The sequence below is a fragment of the Ipomoea nil genome, unplaced genomic scaffold (assembly GCF_001879475.1).
Source record: "Ipomoea nil cultivar Tokyo-kokei standard unplaced genomic scaffold, Asagao_1.1 scaffold2791, whole genome shotgun sequence".
Classification (NCBI taxonomy): domain Eukaryota; kingdom Viridiplantae; phylum Streptophyta; class Magnoliopsida; order Solanales; family Convolvulaceae; genus Ipomoea; species Ipomoea nil.
The window spans coordinates 425,421-444,406 of record NW_017619219.1 but is presented as its reverse complement, the minus strand read 5'-3'; the positions used below and the strand labels follow the sequence as shown (position 1 = coordinate 444,406).

The window sequence follows — 18,986 nt, the reverse complement described above, 5'->3', positions numbered from 1 at the left end:
GAAGGAGAGACAGACCAGTCTCAACGATATGCATGTGTTGTCTCTCTACGACTCCATTGTGCTCAGGGGTGTGTGGTGGGGTGGTGAAATAAGAAATACCGTGAGCATTTAGAAACAGTACAAGTTTTATAAACTCTCCCCCATTATCTGAGTAAAGAGAAATGATTGATAGGCCAAAATATTTCTCCACTAACTGTTTAAACTGAGTAAATATTAAAAACACATCCGACTTACGTTTCATGGGGTATAGCCAAATGTATTTAGAAAAATGGTCTACAAAAATTACATAATAGCCAAATTCATCAATAGATTTCTCATTAGGCCCCCACACATCAGTATAGACTAATTGCAGAGGTTTAGTATGTACATTGCATGAAGAACAGTAGAATTGTCGCACAGACGACATAGATACTGGAACATTACAGCGTTGCAACACAAGTTGTAACACCTTATTAGACGGGTGGCCACGTTGTTGGTGCCACTGAGGCAAATGAGACAACTGTGTAACATGAATTGTTGGGTGAGAAGCAACTAGTCCATAGTAGACACCATTAATGTTCGCCCCGTAGTAGTGAAACCCCCGTTTGAAGATCCTTGACAAGGAAATGCAAATCAAAAAATTCAATAGACACACGGTTAGTCTTGCATAGTTGGGATATAGAAACTAAGTTATTGTGTAACTGCGGGACACGCAAGACATTGTCTAGAGTGAGAACGGTATGCAAGACATTGTCTAGAGTGAGAATGGTAGAGGGAGTAGGAATGATAGACTAGCCTCAACATTACAAAACGCCGTAAGGCACGTCTTCGCCTTTTAAAACCTGACCATAATCACAGTTAATCAAATAAAAAATCCACATATTGAACACACAAAGCAAAAAGGGATAATCATGTCCATTTAGAAGATCAAATACATAGTATATTTTTCTTCTTCCTATGACTCTTCATTTCCAAATCTAAGACAAAGAACTTTGGGAGATATAGATCCTCATCAACTGTTTTTACTCTTTCTTTTTTTCACCGTCTCTTAAATCGACAACGTCGCCATCCCAAGTATCATAATTTTATCACTCTCCGAAATACCCATCCATCTATTCTACAACTAAAGGCTTTCAACGTCAACATTTGCAGCTCATTGGCGGCAATCCTCTCCATCCTTCAGATTTGTAAACACCACTAGTCTCTATGTTTTTTTTTTAAATCTTCTTATAGCAAAAGAAAATGTAGAGATGATGATTTTTAAAAGTATTATATTAAGTTCATTTATTTTTGTATAATTACTTGGGGTATAAGGAAGAAAAGAATACATAGAATATAGGAGGGATTTGTTGAAGAAAGAAGAAGAAATGTCTACAAATGAGATGAAGAAATATTTACAAAATTGTAAGAAAGTAGAAGGACATAAATGGAAAGAGAATTAACTTTTTTTAACTTTCTTAAAAGTCGTGCCAAAAACAAATGATACATACATTTCGGGAGATAAGTATCAAATAGTTTACATTCAATATATAAATAATCTAACTTTAACATATTAAAAAAATACATTTTATTCATAATTCACATAGTTTTATGGACCATAGTTCACTAAAAAAATTGTCAAAGGGTTGTAACTGCCCTAAACAAATAAAATAATTTACGAATTATAGAAAGTTGTACCAATGTATGACGCCAAAACCTCAATCATTTCTATACAGTTATGTGAATTATACTATCAAATAATATACTTTTAGAATATTAAAATGTACATTATAATAAAAAAAAATACATTATTTACGTACTGAAAATATATTATTTTGTATAATATAAATTCACTATACCAATAATGTGAACTTTGTTATGGTTAATTGTGCCGCTATCATCCTTAAACCCCCAAACCTTCTTTTCCCCAACTGCGCTCTATGAGTGAGTGTTTTCTCCCACTCTGCACCAAACCGGCAAACCCTTCTTGCATTTACTCCCTAAGCTCAGATCAGCATCCATCAACTTGCATTAAATGTTATGCACCCTGCATACGCTTCAGCACTGGCATTTCTACTGCGGTAGTAGATTCTTGTACACATATGGAAATCGCGTAATGGAGTAGTTTATAGCAGCTGGGTGCATTTTGAATATGATCGGATCTTGAGTAGGAACTTAAAGTTGATGTGAATTGAGAAATGGGTCATTTAAGCTTATTTTCATCGCACCGGAATGCGCGCAAGTGGCAGCTGCTTGATCTGGTGTTCGCGGCCTTCTTTGCGGCGGTGTTCGTTTTTTTCCTCCTCGTCTTCACGCCGCTGGGTGACTCTCTGGCGGCATCCGGCCGGCAGGCGCTGCTTTCCGGGGATTCGCAGCAGCGAAGCCTCCTCGTCACGCTCGTGGAGTCGGGCAGGGAGATCGCCCCGATCCAGTTCTGTCCTGCTGATTATGTGGACCATATGCCCTGTGAGGACCCCAGAATTAACAGCCAACTTAGTCGAGAGATGAATTACTACCGGGAGCGGCATTGCCCTTTGCCTCACGAGACACCGATTTGCTTGATTCCACCCCCTGAGGGATACAAAGTTCCTGTCCGGTGGCCGGAGAGTTTGCATAAGGTGAATTTTCCTTTATTTCGTTTCATACCTAGTTTATCACTCTTTTCAAATTTTGAACTTTTCAAACTGAGAATGCAGAACCCCCAGTAGGTAGTTATATGTTTTACTGAAGTATTTAATGCACTTAAAAGCTGTGCTTAGAGAACTGTGAACCCTCCAAATCCCCAAGCCTAATTTGGTAAGAAAAACACATTGAAGCTGCCTAGATGTGAATGTGGCCATGTAAATGAAGACTCTACTCTGAGTACTAGTTTAGTCTGGACTGAGCTTTTCAGAAAACCCCTTCCTTTAGTTCTTGTAGGCAAATTATATTATGCACCGCGCGTCTTTTTTTTAAATGAAAATAAACAGTGTTTGTTTCCGCCGTTTCGCACCCTTTTCCAAAAAGTAACTCTGTTATTTAGTGTCATTTTGTATACACTGCAGTTTCAGTTGAACACAACTACAGTTTCATTTCGATATAACTATAGTTTCATTCGATATTTATAGACTCAAATATGTGAAAATGTTATTTAATTTTATTTTATATACACTATAGTTTCATTAAAACACAACTACATGATCATTTTGATATAATTACAGCTTCATTGTACAATATACATTCAAATATGTGAAATGTTATTCAGTTTCAGTTTATATATACTGCAGTTTCATTTCACTATAACTACAGTATCATTTTGATATAACTGCAGTGTCGGTTTGGATATACTGTAGTGTCAGTTGGTGTTTAATACACCAAACAAGCGGACTCCGTTAACTCTAACGGCGGGCCGTTTCTTTACTTAAAGAAACGGCGTCGTTTTTTACCGCGGTGCACATGCACCGCGGTCTATAATATAACGACTGGTTCTTGTATGGTTCTCCATTTAGATAAAGCCTGGTCAGAATTTAGCTATACTTCAGTGAATCAGTGCCCTTAAAGCTGTATGTTTATGTGAACTGTGAACAAGGGTGAGGACTTTGAAGCTCAAATTGGTTAAGAAAATCTCACATAAGCTAGCTAGATACCAATATGTGGATGAAGATGCTCAAATCTGAGCTGTTCGGAGGGTGCCTTCTTTACTTTGGATCTTTGTGGCTTTGTGTATGATTCACCATTTAGATAAAACTTGGTCATACTTTACATAGACTGGATAGTTGCCAAAGATGTTCAACTAGGCAATTCTAAGTGCAAGTTAACTGAGTTTAAGCTATTTTCTGAGATCCATTTATATGTTTCCTAGTCCAGTTGTGAGTGATAGTAATTCATTCGTATATAATTTGGCATATGGTTCCAATTACTCAATGTCTTTTCAGTGTTACAATGGGGAAATCATCCTTTGATGGATGGCTTAACCTGTTTCCCTTTAAGTTTAGTATGGTAGTGATGTACTTTTGGTGATTTCTTCAATTTTGGTTAACCATTGATGCAATGTTCTAATAACTTGTTTTAAGATTACTGTCAGTCATATTCCATCCTTAAAAGATTCCATTTTGGCATTACCTTTTCATGAGTGGCTTGATCTGTGATTAATATGTTTTATGTCTGGTCACTGATGAATCTGTGTTTTATCCTTTGCAGATATTTCATGACAACATGCCTTACAATAAAATAGCTGACAGGAAAGGTCACCAAGGATGGATGAAAAGGGAAGGTCCATATTTCATCTTTCCTGGAGGTGGCACAATGTTCCCAGATGGGGCAGAGCAGTATATTGAGAAACTCAAGCAGTATATTCCTTTAGATGATGGAGTTTTAAGGACAGCCCTTGATATGGGATGTGGGGTAAGCATTCCATTTTTGTTTCTTTGAACTCATTGGTTTCTACTGCTCTGAAACCATTTAGCTCCTTACACCTGTAGGTTGCCAGTTTTGGTGGTTATCTACTTTCCAAAGACATGTTGACTGTTTCTTTTGCTCCAAGAGATTCACACAAATCACAAATACAATTTGCCTTGGAGCGAGGAGTACCTGCACTTGTTGCCATGCTTGGGACACGCAGGCTCCCATTTCCTGCTTTCTCATTTGATTTGGTGCATTGTTCTCGGTGTTTGATTCCTTTCACAGCATATAGTAAGTTTTCTATATCTCAACCCACACTTGCTGCTATTATCTTACTACTAATATGCTTCTGATTTTAACAAAACAACTGGTATGTGCAGATGCAACATACTTTATTGAAGTTGATCGGTTACTTCGCCCAGGAGGCTACTTTGTTGTCTCTGGTCCTCCTGTACAATGGTCTAAACAGGATAAGGAGTGGGCGGATCTCCAAACTGTGGCCAGTTCATTGTGTTACGAGTTGATTGTTGTGGATGGTAACACTGCTGTCTGGAAAAAGCCCAGTGGGGATTCATGTCTTCCAAACCAAAATGAATTTGGGCTTGAACTGTGTGATGAATTTGATGAACCAAGTGTTGCATGGTGATGATGCTTGTGTGCATTATTGTTGAATTGACTTTTATCTCTTTATTCTAAAGCACTTGCCAATGCAGCTTCAACCTTCATAATTATATAGCTGACATGGTTTTCATGTTGGTAGGTACTTTGAACTTAAAAAATGTGTGAGCAGGACATCATCTGTGAAAGGAGACTATGCAATTGGGTCAATTCCAAAATGGCCACAGAGGTTGGTAGAAGCTTCTTCAAGGACCGTTTTATTAAAAAGTGGAATCAATATTTTTGAAGCAGACAATAGAAGATGGACAAGGAGGGTAACATATTACAAAAACTCATTAAACTTGAAACTGGGAACTCCAGCTGTACGAAATGTCATGGACATGAATGCATTTTTGGGAGGCTTCGCTGCAGCAATAATATCTGATCCTGTGTGGGTGATGAATGTCGTTCCTGCTCATAAGCCATTAACACTTGATGTCATTTATGATAGAGGACTTATTGGTGTTTACCATGATTGGTATGTCATTCTAGCACTTTAAGCACAGCCAAAAATCCACCCCCAAACAAACCCAATCATAAAACATACACACAAAGCACAGAGGATTGATTTAGCGTGAGAGTTAACAGTTGATTACGTTTTCAGGTGTGAGCCTTTCTCAACATATCCTCGGACCTATGATCTAATTCATGTAGCTGCTATTGAATCTCTTACAAAGGATCCTAGTTCCGGCAAGAGTAGGTATGTATGATCCTATTGACTTTTAAATGGTTAGTATGCATGAATTTGTGGTTTATGATATTCCATATAGCTATACATTAACAGTTCTTACATTTTGGAGCATCTAATATGGAGAAGTTAATCTTTGCATCCACCAATTTGATAGAATGGTTTACAATCTGAAAGACCATTTAATTGTAATATGCAATAGTTACTGCTTGTTATTTTATGGCTTGAAGCTAGTGTCATGTTGACCGTTGCAAGATCTTATAATGATAGTTTCAGTAGTTTTACTACTTTATCATTATCAATCTTAATATTCTTTCTCTAACTCATTTTGTCCATGCATGATTGTAAAAGAAATGTCTTTTAGCAACTGATAGTAACTAAATATCTAACCGTTGCAATTGTAGCGAGGTAACCTTTTGGGAAAATTGCACTTTTCGTCCCTAAGTTATACGGTAATTGTAGGATTCGTCCCTATTTGTTGGCCGTGCTCACTTCTCATCCCTAAGCTATAATTGATGTTGCAAATTTCGTCCTTTTTCTAACAAAACATTATGGACTAAATTTGCAACATCAATTATAGCTTACGAACGAGAAGTAAGCACGACCTATTAGAAAAAATATGAAATTTTCAACGTCAGTATAACTTAGGGACGAGAAGTGAGCATGACCAACAAGTAGGGACGAATTCTACAATTACCCTGTAACTTAGGGATGAAAAGTGCAATTTCCCCTAACTTTTTTATGCAATGTTTCACTTTGACGAGCAAAACCACTTAAACATAGTAGGAAGTAGCTTCCTGAAAAAATGCATAAAGCAAGATATTACAATGTTCATACTGTCTAAGTTCCAGGTTAAGCAGAGTGAAGTTCGCATCTTAAATGTGTGTGCGTGTCCTGTTCAGACTTCATTTTGTAGTTAATTTTTGTCCATAGCTATATATCTAACCATCAGCACCTGATGTGTCCCTGGCATATCATATTAAGCAATTTAGTTGTTTGATCTAAGCTATGATCTTGGCTTTTTATGTGATTCCTTTCCCGAAATCTCCATCCCACTCTGGAACAAAGAGAAACAGTGCCAGGTAAAAAGCCCTTGAGCTGTGGAAAGCGGTCTGATATCTCCTCTACATTTTCAGGTGTAACCTGGTGGATTTGATGGTGGAAATTGATAGAATGTTAAGGCCAGAAGGGAGTGTTGTAATTCGAGATTCGCCCGAAGTGATTGACAGAACCGAACGAATTGCTCATGCTGTAAGATGGACAACAAGCATCTACGAGAAAGAGCCTGGCGCAAATGGGAGGGAGAAAATCCTGGTAGCAACAAAGAAACATTGGAACCTATCTTCAACCTCCCACTGATGGAAGCTTTCCTGTTTGTTTGTTTACTATAGAAATCCAAGTGTTGGCACACGTATAGATGACGCTGCATGCACTTTGTACAACTGTGTTGTTTGTTAAATGGGGTTGCTGTAATAGAGTGAAGGGGAGTGTACATATATGGAAGTTCCTTGTCATCTGAAAAGGAATGACATCTGTACTAAGCTAGTAAGCTTGACCAGTTATTTATTGTACACCATAATCATCATTAATTTCTTCCAAGCACTTCTTTGATTGCTTTTGCTCCGGAGGTTTATAAGTTTATATATATATATATATATATATATATATATATATATATATATATATATATATATATATATATATATAGGGATTGGTTCACGTGCAAAGAAAGTTTCAAGTGAAAAATGGAGTGAAATCTTAGTCCTATATTAATTTTGATCGTATGGACAAAAATGTATGTTTTTTTTTTAAATGAATAAGGTTCAAATTGGCCACTGAACGTAACGTGAAAATGCAATTAGGACACTGAACGAAAAAAGTGCAATTAGGCCACTGAACAATCCAAATGTATGCAATTTCACCTGATAGCAGGTTACCATCAATTTTAGCAGGTTACCTGCTTACGTGGCAGCTGAGTTGACATTTTTAATAATTTTTAAATAATTTTTAATAAAGTTTGATAATAAATTTTTTAAAAAAATTATTTAAAACAAATTTATTTTTTTAAAAATTTATTTATTTATTTATTTTTCAATTTTTTTAAAAAAAATTATTATTAAAAGTTATTAAAAATTATTTAAAAATTATTAAAAATGCCAACTCAGCCGCCACGTAAGCAGGTAACCTGCTAAAATTGATGGTAACCTACTATCCGGTAAAATTGCATACATTTAGAGTGTTCAGTGGCCTAATTGCACGTTTTTGGGTGTTCAGTGGTCTAATTGCATCTTTTTTTCGTTCAGTGGCCTAATTGCATTTTCAGGTTAAGTTCAGTGGCCAATTTGAACCTTATAATAAGGAGCTTTTTGTCTTTTTCTTAATATCCATAAATATTTTTGTGAACTGCCTTTTACTTTATGCGTGAGATAAAAGCTCAATTCTTATTTCTTTGTATCTACATTTAAAGTGCATAAATTTGCACCTTACGGTGCATAATTTGTAAATTAAGGTGTAATTTTGCTTAAGGTGCATAAATTTGGATCTTTAGGTGCATAAATTTGCAAAACTTTGAAACTGTGAAGCTGAAACTTTATGTGCATAATTTTGCTCCTTAAGGGGCATAAGTTTGTACTTTAAGATGCATGAATTTATAGCTTAAGGTGCATCAAATTAACTGTTAAGGTGCACAACTTCTTTTCCTTACGAATAATGGCCCCTAGATTTAAGTTGCATATATTTAAAGCTTAAGATTCATGACTTTAAAGCTTAAGGTGCATAAAATTAACTATTAATGTGTACAACTTCTTTTCCTTACGAATAATGGCTCCCAGACTTTAGATGCATATATTTAAAGCATAAGGTGCTTGAATTTACAGCTTAAGGTGCATCAAATTAACTGTTAAGGTGCATCAAATTAACTATTAAGGTGCACAACTTCTTTTCCTTACGAATAATGGCCCCTAGACTTAAGGTGCATATATTTAGAGCTTAAGGTGCATGACTTTAAAGCGTAAGATGAATGAACTTACAGCTTATGGTGCATAGAATTAACTGTTAAGATGCCCAACTTCTTTTCCTTATGAATAATGGCTCCCAGACTTCAGGTGCATATATTTAAAGTTTATGGTGCATGACTTTAAACTACTACCACAAACACCACCACCACTATTGCACCACCACTACCACCACCAACACCACTACCATCACCACATATTATTATTACTAGCATTTTGTACGCGCGATGCGCGAAAACTTATGCCCAATATCAAAATATTTATAAGTAACAAAATTTAAAAAATTAGTAAATTATGTTTTGCAATTTCTTAAAGTGATGATACTTTTGAATTATCATATATTTGATAATATAGTGATATATGATATATTGATATGGATACACAAATAATATACATACATACATATATATATATATATATATATATATATATATATATATATATATATATATATATATATATATATATATATATATATATGATACACATATATAATTTAACATTCATATAAATATTTAATTAAAATATAATTTATAATTAAATTAATTGTTATATGATAATTTTAATAAAATGATAATTAAAAATAGGAAAAAGATATGATAGATGTAGGTGTATGGTAAGATTGGTAGATAGATTAAAAACTAACGGTGTTATAACGGTGTAAGGGTGATTTTGTCCAATGCAAATGAATCTACAACAATTAAAGCAAAATGTATATATTTATTAGCATATAAAAAAGTGACAAAAATCAAGGACATAACTTGTATTGACACTTATTATGTTTTTAGATTATTATTATTATTATTAGGAAAAATGACACTTTTTCCCCGAATTATAGGCTGATAGCACTTTTTCTCCCTGAGTTATTCATGTATTCATATTTGTCCCCTCAATTATTTTTAAAGTGACAATTTTTTCCATTTGATGTTAAATGGACATTTTTACCCTTAAAATAATTATTTCATTTATTTTTCTTCTCCAATAAATTATTGTTTAGATGTAGGGATGACTGTGGTTCAATTTGAACCTAACCGGATACTATATCAACTGAACTGAAATAACAGAGGTGGTTCTTGTTACGATTCACAACTGGAAAAAAATAAAATAAAATAAAAAAATTTTTGAATTTAGATTATTTTAAAAATAAAATATATAAAAATAAATATATAAATTTTGAACCGGCCGTTTAAACCGAAACTGGAATCATAATAAATGCGAATTGGAATCGAACAGATTTGTAAACACGATTTTTAAATGAGTTAATACCCAAAATCGTCCTCGACTATAGTGGTTTTTCTCAATTTCGTCCTAAACGACTTTGGTGACCTAATATCGTCCCAGACTTTTGTGTTTCGCTCAATTTAGTCCTCCATTTGTTATCCCGTCAAATTGGTGTTAAATAAAGGGACAATTCAGTAATGTCAATATTGATCTCTCTTTACTTTCAACTTGTGAAGTGCGAAATTCCTCTTTCTTGTACGAATTACACACAGAATTACTCCTGGACCTGCAAATCAAATTTTATATTCGCAGTTTTAGGAGTAATTCGTAAAAAAAAAAAAAGATTTCGCAGTTCACATGTCTATGAGTAAAGAGATGCCAATATTAAAATTACTGAATTGTCTATTTATTTAACACCAAATGGACAGAATAACAAGTGAAGGACTAAATTGGGCAAAAACACAAAAGTCTGGGACTAAATTGAGCGAAACACAAAAGTCTGGGACGATATTAGGTCACCAAAGTCGTTTATGATGAAATTGAGAAAAACCACTATAGTCGAGGACGATTTTGGGTATTAACTCATTTTTAAATGATAAATTTATTCGGTTCCCGTTCACATTTATTCGGATTCCAGTTTTGGTTTGAACCACCGGTTCAAAATTTATTTATTTATTTTAAATTTTATTTTCTGTTTTAAAATAGTTTAAATTCAACAATTATTTTTTTTTTTTTTTGTTATGAATCGTAACAGTCCATTCGGTTGTTATAGTGTCTGGTTCAGTTCAAATCGAATCGTGGTTATCTCTACATTTAAAAAATAATTTGTTAGAGAATAAAATAAATGAAATAATTATTTTAATAGTAAAAATGTTCATTTTACATTAAAGAAGGAAATACCACCACTTTAAAAATAATTGAGGAGACAAATATGAGTATAAGGCGAAAAAATGCTACATAAAAAAAATAAAAAATAAAAAATAAAAAATAAAAAAGGTCATAAATTCATAATAGTTTTTGGGCACACTCCAATTTTTCTTAATTTCGGGGGCCGAAAGTCGAAAGTACCACACGGTTGACGGTCCACAGCTCAAGAGGTGAAAAATGAAAATTGATAAATACCCAAATCCGCACTTTTATTATCCAAAATATATTAACGGTTCTTTCTCCCTCTCTAGCTCTACCGAGACCAAAAGCCTCCATGAATGCTGCTCTCCTTCTCACCTTTCTTCCACCAAAGCTTCCTTCCTCAATAACCGCGCCTTCGCTGCAGTGTACTACTTCCCTTCTCACCTACACGAAGCCAATTGCATGGAGTTTGAGGCCGATTCCTCGGCCGAGGCTCGACTTTCGGGCATGGACTGACGACGGCGACGCGGACGGTGGAGGCCCAGACGACTACGACATGGACGAGGATGAGGTTGAGGAAGCCGACAACAAGAAAGACTTCGATGTCGATTACGACACCTCCCTCGCCCTTTCCATCTCAGCCGCCGGCACCGGCGGCGACGACGACATTGCCATGGTCTACAGCAGCAGCTTCGTCTCCACCCAGGGTTGGGACTCTGAGAAAATCGTTGATTACAGAATCAACGAAGACGAATTCCACAAGATTAGCCTCCATCACTGCGATTTCTTCATCCGCAGACCTCCCGATCCTGACAACGACGTGTATGATTTCCGTGAGGTCGAGGAAATCCGTTGCTTTTTACTCTCAGATTTGAGCATACCACAGCAATTAGCATGTTAATTTCACCAATTTTAATGTGTTTTTATTGTTTGCAGATGTACGTTACTCCACCGGATACTGATGTGTATGCAATTCCCAAGCTTCTTGCACCAATGCCTCAAAAGGTTTCATATACTCCAACTTCATCACTTGATTATACTATACTTATTAAAAAATCTGTATTTCCATGTTAGTTAGTGGTTTAACAATCAAAGTATTTTTCATTGTTTGTAGTATATTAGATGTGGAAAAAGTGAATATGGATCCTACAATGTGACAGAGCCTCCCATTGATGCGCCTAGGGATCCCATGTACAAATCGGAGAGGGAAGTATTGAAGGTATAGCATCTTCTATTCAGTGCATTATTATATTATACACTATCTATAATTCCAATGCTATATGGTAGTATTGAGTAGGTGTGAAGTACGTGATTTAGGATGAATATTCCAGGATATGGATTTGGTTGTTTTTTTTGTTATGGAGAGAAAGAGAAGTAAAAATACTGCAATGGCTGTGATCTGATCTCTAAGAGATGAATAATACTAATGCACTGCTCCTTCTTGGAGTTGCAGACTTGCAATAATCTTGATCTTCTTGCAGGTATACTTGACAAAGCATTATAGGAACCGCAGATTAGGTGATCCAGATTTCGTTCTCGATTTTGAGGAGATTTATGTTATTGATTCGAAAACCAAATCTATTACAAGAGCTAAAGTGGTGGTAAGTGACTTGTTTGATTTTAATGTATTTAATTGGATCTAGTGATGATATGTATAGCTCCAATTGGTGCTTTTGATTTTCTATGAATTTCGCTTTGATTACAAGAGGGTATAGAATCTTATTTTTTTCTGTTTCCATTTCCTGTTGGCTTAAGGCCACAAACTAAACATTTACCTTGTACATTTGGAACCAAGTTGAAATGTGTTTGTTTAGGTGTTATTCTTCCTTGAATACATCTTCAAGCCTTTGATGATCAAATTTTACTGTGCATTTGCCAAGCCAATTCTGATTTCAGTTTATTTTACGTAATTTCATTACTAATTAATAATATTCAAATTCTTTGAAATAGGTAACAGTTCCAGACGGAATAAACAGGGATAGAAAGAATGATTTGCTTGTCATCCATGATAATGGAAACTCTTTCAAAATAATCCCATCGGTAAGTAGTTCAAATCAGAATTGCAAGGAATTTTTATTATCATATTATTTGTGTATTTAATGTGGAAACTGCTATATATTTCTGTATTTTTAGGAAGAAAGAGAAGATCCTTCTCTTGTGATACAGAAAGAAGAGTGGAAGAAGACGCGGGAAGATATGGAAAAGCACCTTAGAAAGCTTAGGGACTTCAGTACATCAAATTGGTTTTAGGCATGCATAATGATCGATCGATCTTGTAGAATTAGATGGTGACATTAGTCAAGTAGAGTTTGATTTTACTTCAATTTTGGATGCATTGCATGTTAGTACTGTTTAGGCTGTGCCACAAGCTCAAGCTTTAATCAGAGTCTCCAACCTATTATTAGTTGTAATCTATGTATTGTAAAATATCACTCTACTTCTCCGTCCTATGCCCTGTGATATGAGAAACCTTATTCCAATATGTGCAATTTTGCACAACTTCAATTCCTTTTGAGGATTGAGTTCTGAGAAATGAGAATGTCATTGTGAAGCAATTATATTAATATGAAAACCAAAGGAACATACATGACCAAATTACTTTGATTGCTATCTTTTCAGTTTTCAAGTTGTGGATACAAAACTACTAGTACATATTTAAAGAGAAAAAAGTAGCCTTTAATTGCCATCTCAAGTCTCAAAAACACTACTACACTACATTCCTGCTGGCTGCTGCAAAAAGGAATTTTAATTGTGTCTTTCCAACTCCTCCCTCCTAGCAAGATCCAGGCATAACAGCAAGGCATTTTGGGTCCTCCCAAGGCTTGAACGCTCCTTTCTTACTCATATTCTGCAACAGTATAGTTGAACAACTCACCCACCCCAATTACTCATAAATGATTACAGCTATAAGATAGCTCAAGCAAAATAAAATAGCATAAAGGAGATAATCTGCATAAAATTCTTAATCACTATTGTATATTAACAAACAAAGTGCAGAAAAAATGCCACTCACCTGTAGCCAATAGAAAAATCCACGCAAGATGTTCAACATTTTATGTTTGTCAGGACTCACTTCTTCAAGTTTGTTGTTAAAACCTGCATGTTTGTGTGAAAAGGTATACATCAATGCATCCATGCAGGCATTCATGTTTTTAAATTTTCACATTAAGGCAGGCATTCTTCGATCTTTTAAAGAACACAATTTTAATTTTCTCAAGATATGATAGATAAAGATAATACAAATGCTCTAGTATTGCAGGAATATAGAGTGGATATACACAAGTGTTAGAAGAAGGCATAAAAGTAAAAAAGTACATAACAAGGATAACTAAAAACAACTTGACAAAGGACACCAGTTCAAGAGATGGAAAATGATTTTCCATTATTAAAAAAAAAAAGAAAAAAATACTAGAGAAACTACAAGAAACAAAATCACACTTAAACTATAAAACTCAAATCAAGCATATTTCACCCCGTAAGAAAATGTGCAAGCTTCACACCGTGTGTTTGAATGAGAACGAGAGAGAGTGCAACAGGGCACACAAGTGGCTTCTTTCCCTTTCTCCATATTATATGCATGTAAAGGCATGAAAAACTATGTGCTCTACGCCTCTACTAAACTAGAACTTTAAGCTACCATAGAGGGAATATAGAAGAAAGCACATTTGTGGAATCTCATATCTTTCTCAACCAAAATTTGTAGTAGGAACTAAGTGCCCTAAATATGACAGAATAAGTTCTGGAATTAATTTAAAAGCCGACTTTAATCAAACTACACCAAGGAAACATCAAACTACAAACAAAGATTTTTAAGTGCAGATGGTTCCAAATTTGCGGAGCATATGTGGTGGCAGAGCTAGGAATGAAATTCAGTGGGATCAACAGCTTAAATTAATACGGAATATTATTTTATAAGGCATTGAAATATAAATTATCTCAACGATCAACATGATTTTTACGAAAATTCATTGATGAAGGTGTTCATTTTACCCATAAGAGTTTTAAAAAGTTCTTCCCTATTTAGACAATTAGACTTTTGTTATTTATATATTAACCCCAATATTTTATTCAGTGGGATCAATGTCACTCGAATGCATATAGCTATGTCAAAAAACTATATTGTCAACTATGAAGAGGGATATCATTTGGAGCTTCTTGTTGCATGAAATCAGACACTACATCCACATGTACAATGAAATCATCATATGGTAATATGGTATGGTAGTTCGCATAACTTTAAAACAAAAAGAGAATTGCTTAGATCTGGACAAGTAACTTGCAAAACGTAAATTTTTACCATCAAAGTGATCAAGATAAGATTTTCCAATTCTATTTGATGGGCAGCGTCTCTCTCTCCCATGGCGTAACTCCAAATTTCTATCAATTGGCTTTTGAACTTTGACATCTTGCAAAAGCTTTTCAAACTCTGCTTGGTCATAGGGCGTCCTAAGAATACTGATTATCTCCTGTCTAAATTGAGAGTCTTCGTACAGTGTGTTGCCCACCTAAATAATTCAAGGGTAACTCAAATTAAAAATAGAAAGTCATAAGCGGATGAAAAGGAGGGGCACGAGGCAGGGGAAAACAACCTCGCAATAATCTGTTGAAGGGACACATGGATGGAAGCTTCCCCCATTGTGAAATGTAAAGGAATCTATAACCAGGACTTCATCATCTCCAGAATCATCACGATCATATTCCACATGCTGGTTGTCTGGAAATAAAGCCTTCAAGGTGTATCCTTCACATTGCATGCATTGCAGGAAAAGAGCATAATCTTTGTCTAGATATTTCTCCTCGGCACCTGTACTCGAAGTTCTCTGCTCTTTATCTGACTTATTCTTCATATTATACTCGTGTTGTTTCCCGGACAAAGGCTGCCTTCTCCCAATAGAAACAGGATTCAATGGTCCAAGCACTGATTTTTCACAATTCCTCACATCACTCCTTAAAATTCTTGGTCTTTCCACATTGCCCTTTACCTTAAGATCCTCCAAATATTTCCCATCACCTCCTTTCCTAGTCTTCTTCACTTTTCTCCTATGAACATCATTCCGCTCATCACTAGATATGACCTCTTCTTTTTCATAGTGCAGATATAAGGGCAATCCATTCTCCTCGAGTGTAGTCACATACGCTGTCCCTTTTTGTACAGTATTATCCAAAAAGATTCTATACTGAGGGTCGATATCATTATCATTATCATTATGATCCAGACTATCTTCCCATTCAAAGCAACTTTCTTGGCTACTGTCTAGGGTTTCTAAATACAGCATATAATCACCATCCACCTGTGTTGAGATTTTCTCAAACTTGGAATCTTTGGTATCACACTTCACATTCCTATGTCCTGCACCAGACATGCCATACCTCTTCTTCCTCTTCTTCCCCCGCTTCGCCATTATTATTATCTTTTTCCCCTTTTGTTTCCTACAATCAATTTATTTTCTCACATGCACTTACCATTCCCAAAACCAGTATAGAAAAATAATCACCGCAAACTGCAACCAAAAAATATATAAATAAATAAAATTCTCGGCTTCCCGAAGACCAAGGTAAGAATTGGAGGGTGAAAGAAAAACAAGTGTAAATGTTAAACACAGGAAAACAAATGCATGCGTAAATATGCATTTTAACTTAAAAAAAAAAAAAAAAAATTATTCGCAATTTGTGTACTCCGTGTATAAATACATGAAGTAGGGTTAACTCGGCCATAAGTGTCACCTGAGAATCGCCGGAAAATCAGAGCCGCGGAGAAGATAGGGCAATGGTTTCTGCGGATGGACTATGGACTGGTAGTTTCGGAGAGTTACAATTCAATTACAATGCAATTCATGCCAACCAAACACCCCATAAAGCACAGCAACGGCCAACTCTTCTTCGGACGCAGAGTCGCAGACAATTTACCCTTTTAGTAGGGTTGTTAAGGAATAGAGCTTTTGGTAAATTACTAATTTTTGTATTTGTGTTCGTTAAGTCTTGTTCGTTAAATCTTTGTTTATGTTTGTTTATTAAGGTGAACGAATATAAATGAACAAATTTTAGAGCTCGATTTATAAACGAACAGTCTGAATAGTTGTAAGCAGGGACGGAGTCAGAAATTCGGTTGAGGAGGGGGGGGGGGGCGAAACAGTACAGACGGATTTAGAAATCTACTATCTACTATCTACTATCTATCTACTATCTACTATCTATCTACTATATACTATACTAATAAGAGTCCAGGAGAGTTAGGCCTATAATGGGTAAAAAAAATGACGGTCACAGATTTTAATCAAATGAATGGCTCAGATTGATTAAAAGATTGATAAGATTTAAATTTTACACTAAAATTTCCTAAAATACCCACACACCGTTACTAATTTCGTTAAAATTTTAAGAATTGTCGTTAGTTCACCATTAACTTACTCATTGATTTCAATAAAAAAAAAAGTCTTAGGTTCGAACCTCATCCCAATCAAAGTTGGCATAATTAGTACTCTATTTTACTCTTATTAAATTATATAAATAATAATTTAGTAGCTACAACAAAAAATTATAGATATGCATTTCTTTAATTTAGAATTATGTGTCCACAATGCCTTTATTCAAAAAAAAATTATTCATTATCAATAATCAATAAATTAAATAAGAGAAACAATTGTATTAGTTATATTGTCTTTATTTTTCTACAGTATAAAAATTCTTTATATTCAAATTTATTAATTGATTATATTCGCTACATTGTCCTTACAATATCTTAATTCAGTGAAAAAAAATTATTCATTATCAATAAATTAATTAAGAGAAATATTTTCATTAGTTATATTGTCTTTATTTTTCTCAAATGTAATACATTCAAATTCATCAATTGATTATATTCACTACATTGTCTATTATCTTTTTTTGTGCCCATTATTTTTCTAATTAAATATCAAAGTTATAATACAAAATAATGCTATATATTTATTTACCAAGTATTTTATTAATACCATGAAAAAATTAAAAAAAAAATATATAATTAATAAAGCCAACCATATTAACTACTTGAGAGATTTTGTGACAAAAAGAGTATTCAAATCACACAACAAATTGAAGTGAGAACTACCTTGCAATGTCCTTGTTTGACAATCAACAGTTAGCAGATTATATTAGCGGATTTGACCAACGAATTTATTTAATTATTAACATTGGGTAGAAAAAATGACCGCCAAATTATTAAATCAAATGAATGATTCAAATTGTTCAGGTTTTAATTTTTTTTTTTTTAAGTTTTTCTAATTTATCCTTAATTATAGAGTTAATAACCAAAATGGTCCCTCGACTATGTCATAATTACCAATTCAGTCCTCGATTATCATTCTTACCCAATTAAGTCATCAACTATGTAATTTTTGCCCAATTTAATCCTCCGTTAACTTGTCTGTTAGTTGATGGTTAAAGTTAGGGGCAAAATTGTAATTTTATAAACTTCCTTCATCTGATCTCTCCTTCACCACCGGCTTGTGCTGGACCCAGAACAAGGCCTTCGAGATCGCAAGGTGGAGGAGGAGGAACGACGGTGGCGAAATAGTGGTCGCCTAGGGAGTTGAAGGTGGTGGTGGTGGCGGTGGAGTGGAGGAGAAGCGGTGTTTGGAGCCCGTAATAGCTGCTGGCCGGCGGGTTGGAATAACTAGGAACGGATGACAGCGCAGTGGAGGAGGCGGCGGCCGGGTACAAGCTACGACCGGTGGCGGCTCTTTCCCGCTTGTGGGCGTTCTGGTGGCCGCCGAGAGCTTGGGAAGTGTAGAACTTGCGGGAGCAGTAGAGGCAAGGGAACGTTGTAGAAGACGAAGACGACGGTCGTCGAGGAGGCGTTGTCTCCTTCAATTCCAACCCAATCCTTACTGGCATCTTTTATTCACAGAATTTACCATGAATGGGATGGGAATCCCATGGAATTGCCAACACCTTTTGTTTTCTATTCCAGGGAATGCAGTCCAAACCCCTGACTCAGATTTGCTATTTTAGAAGGCAAAAACACCCTTGTAAACCTTTCCTTTCTACCCTCCATGCAGCTCATGATGGCTAGAAGTCGAAAATCTTGCTAGTTTTGTTAATAGTGAATACATATGCATCTATAATATATATTTTTCTTGGTTATCTATATTAAATAAATAGGATTTAATTTCTTCAATTTAAACTATGTTCTTTAAAATATATTGAGGTCATCAGATTCAGTCGTGAATATGGGTATTTAG

At 35.1% G+C, this 18,986-nt stretch overlaps 4 protein-coding genes across 4 annotated transcripts; 2 read left to right on the top strand and 2 right to left on the bottom strand.

Annotated features, from left to right (window-relative positions):
- The first annotated feature begins 1,851 nt into the window (after positions 1–1,851).
- LOC109157653 (probable methyltransferase PMT13) lies at positions 1,852–7,301 on the top strand. Its single transcript, XM_019305509.1, has 7 exons — positions 1,852–2,576; positions 4,138–4,341; positions 4,419–4,629; positions 4,719–4,980; positions 5,099–5,473; positions 5,600–5,695; positions 6,820–7,301. Exons 1-7 carry the CDS (start codon positions 2,157–2,159, stop codon positions 7,040–7,042), a joined length of 1,791 nt encoding a protein of 596 aa, XP_019161054.1. The 5' UTR covers positions 1,852–2,156; the 3' UTR covers positions 7,043–7,301.
- A 3,762-nt stretch (positions 7,302–11,063) lies between these two features.
- Positions 11,064–13,249, top strand: LOC109157655. The gene is made up of 6 exons (XM_019305511.1): positions 11,064–11,605; positions 11,704–11,772; positions 11,882–11,986; positions 12,249–12,368; positions 12,718–12,807; positions 12,901–13,249. Exons 1-6 carry the CDS (start codon positions 11,120–11,122, stop codon positions 13,015–13,017), a joined length of 987 nt encoding a protein of 328 aa, XP_019161056.1. The 5' UTR covers positions 11,064–11,119; the 3' UTR covers positions 13,018–13,249.
- Positions 13,250–13,333: 84 nt separating this feature from the next.
- On the bottom strand, positions 13,334–16,598 carry LOC109157654. Its single transcript, XM_019305510.1, has 5 exons — positions 16,492–16,598; positions 15,357–16,268; positions 15,065–15,272; positions 13,781–13,863; positions 13,334–13,615 (listed from the first exon to the last, which is right to left on the bottom strand). Exons 2-5 carry the CDS (start codon positions 16,167–16,169, stop codon positions 13,541–13,543), a joined length of 1,179 nt encoding a protein of 392 aa, XP_019161055.1. The 5' UTR covers positions 16,170–16,268; positions 16,492–16,598; the 3' UTR covers positions 13,334–13,540.
- Positions 16,599–18,222: 1,624 nt separating this feature from the next.
- Positions 18,223–18,639, bottom strand: LOC109157587 (zinc finger protein KNUCKLES-like). Its single transcript, XM_019305444.1, has one exon. It carries the CDS (start codon positions 18,637–18,639, stop codon positions 18,223–18,225), a length of 417 nt encoding a protein of 138 aa, XP_019160989.1.
- Between the last annotated feature and the right edge of the window lie 347 nt (positions 18,640–18,986).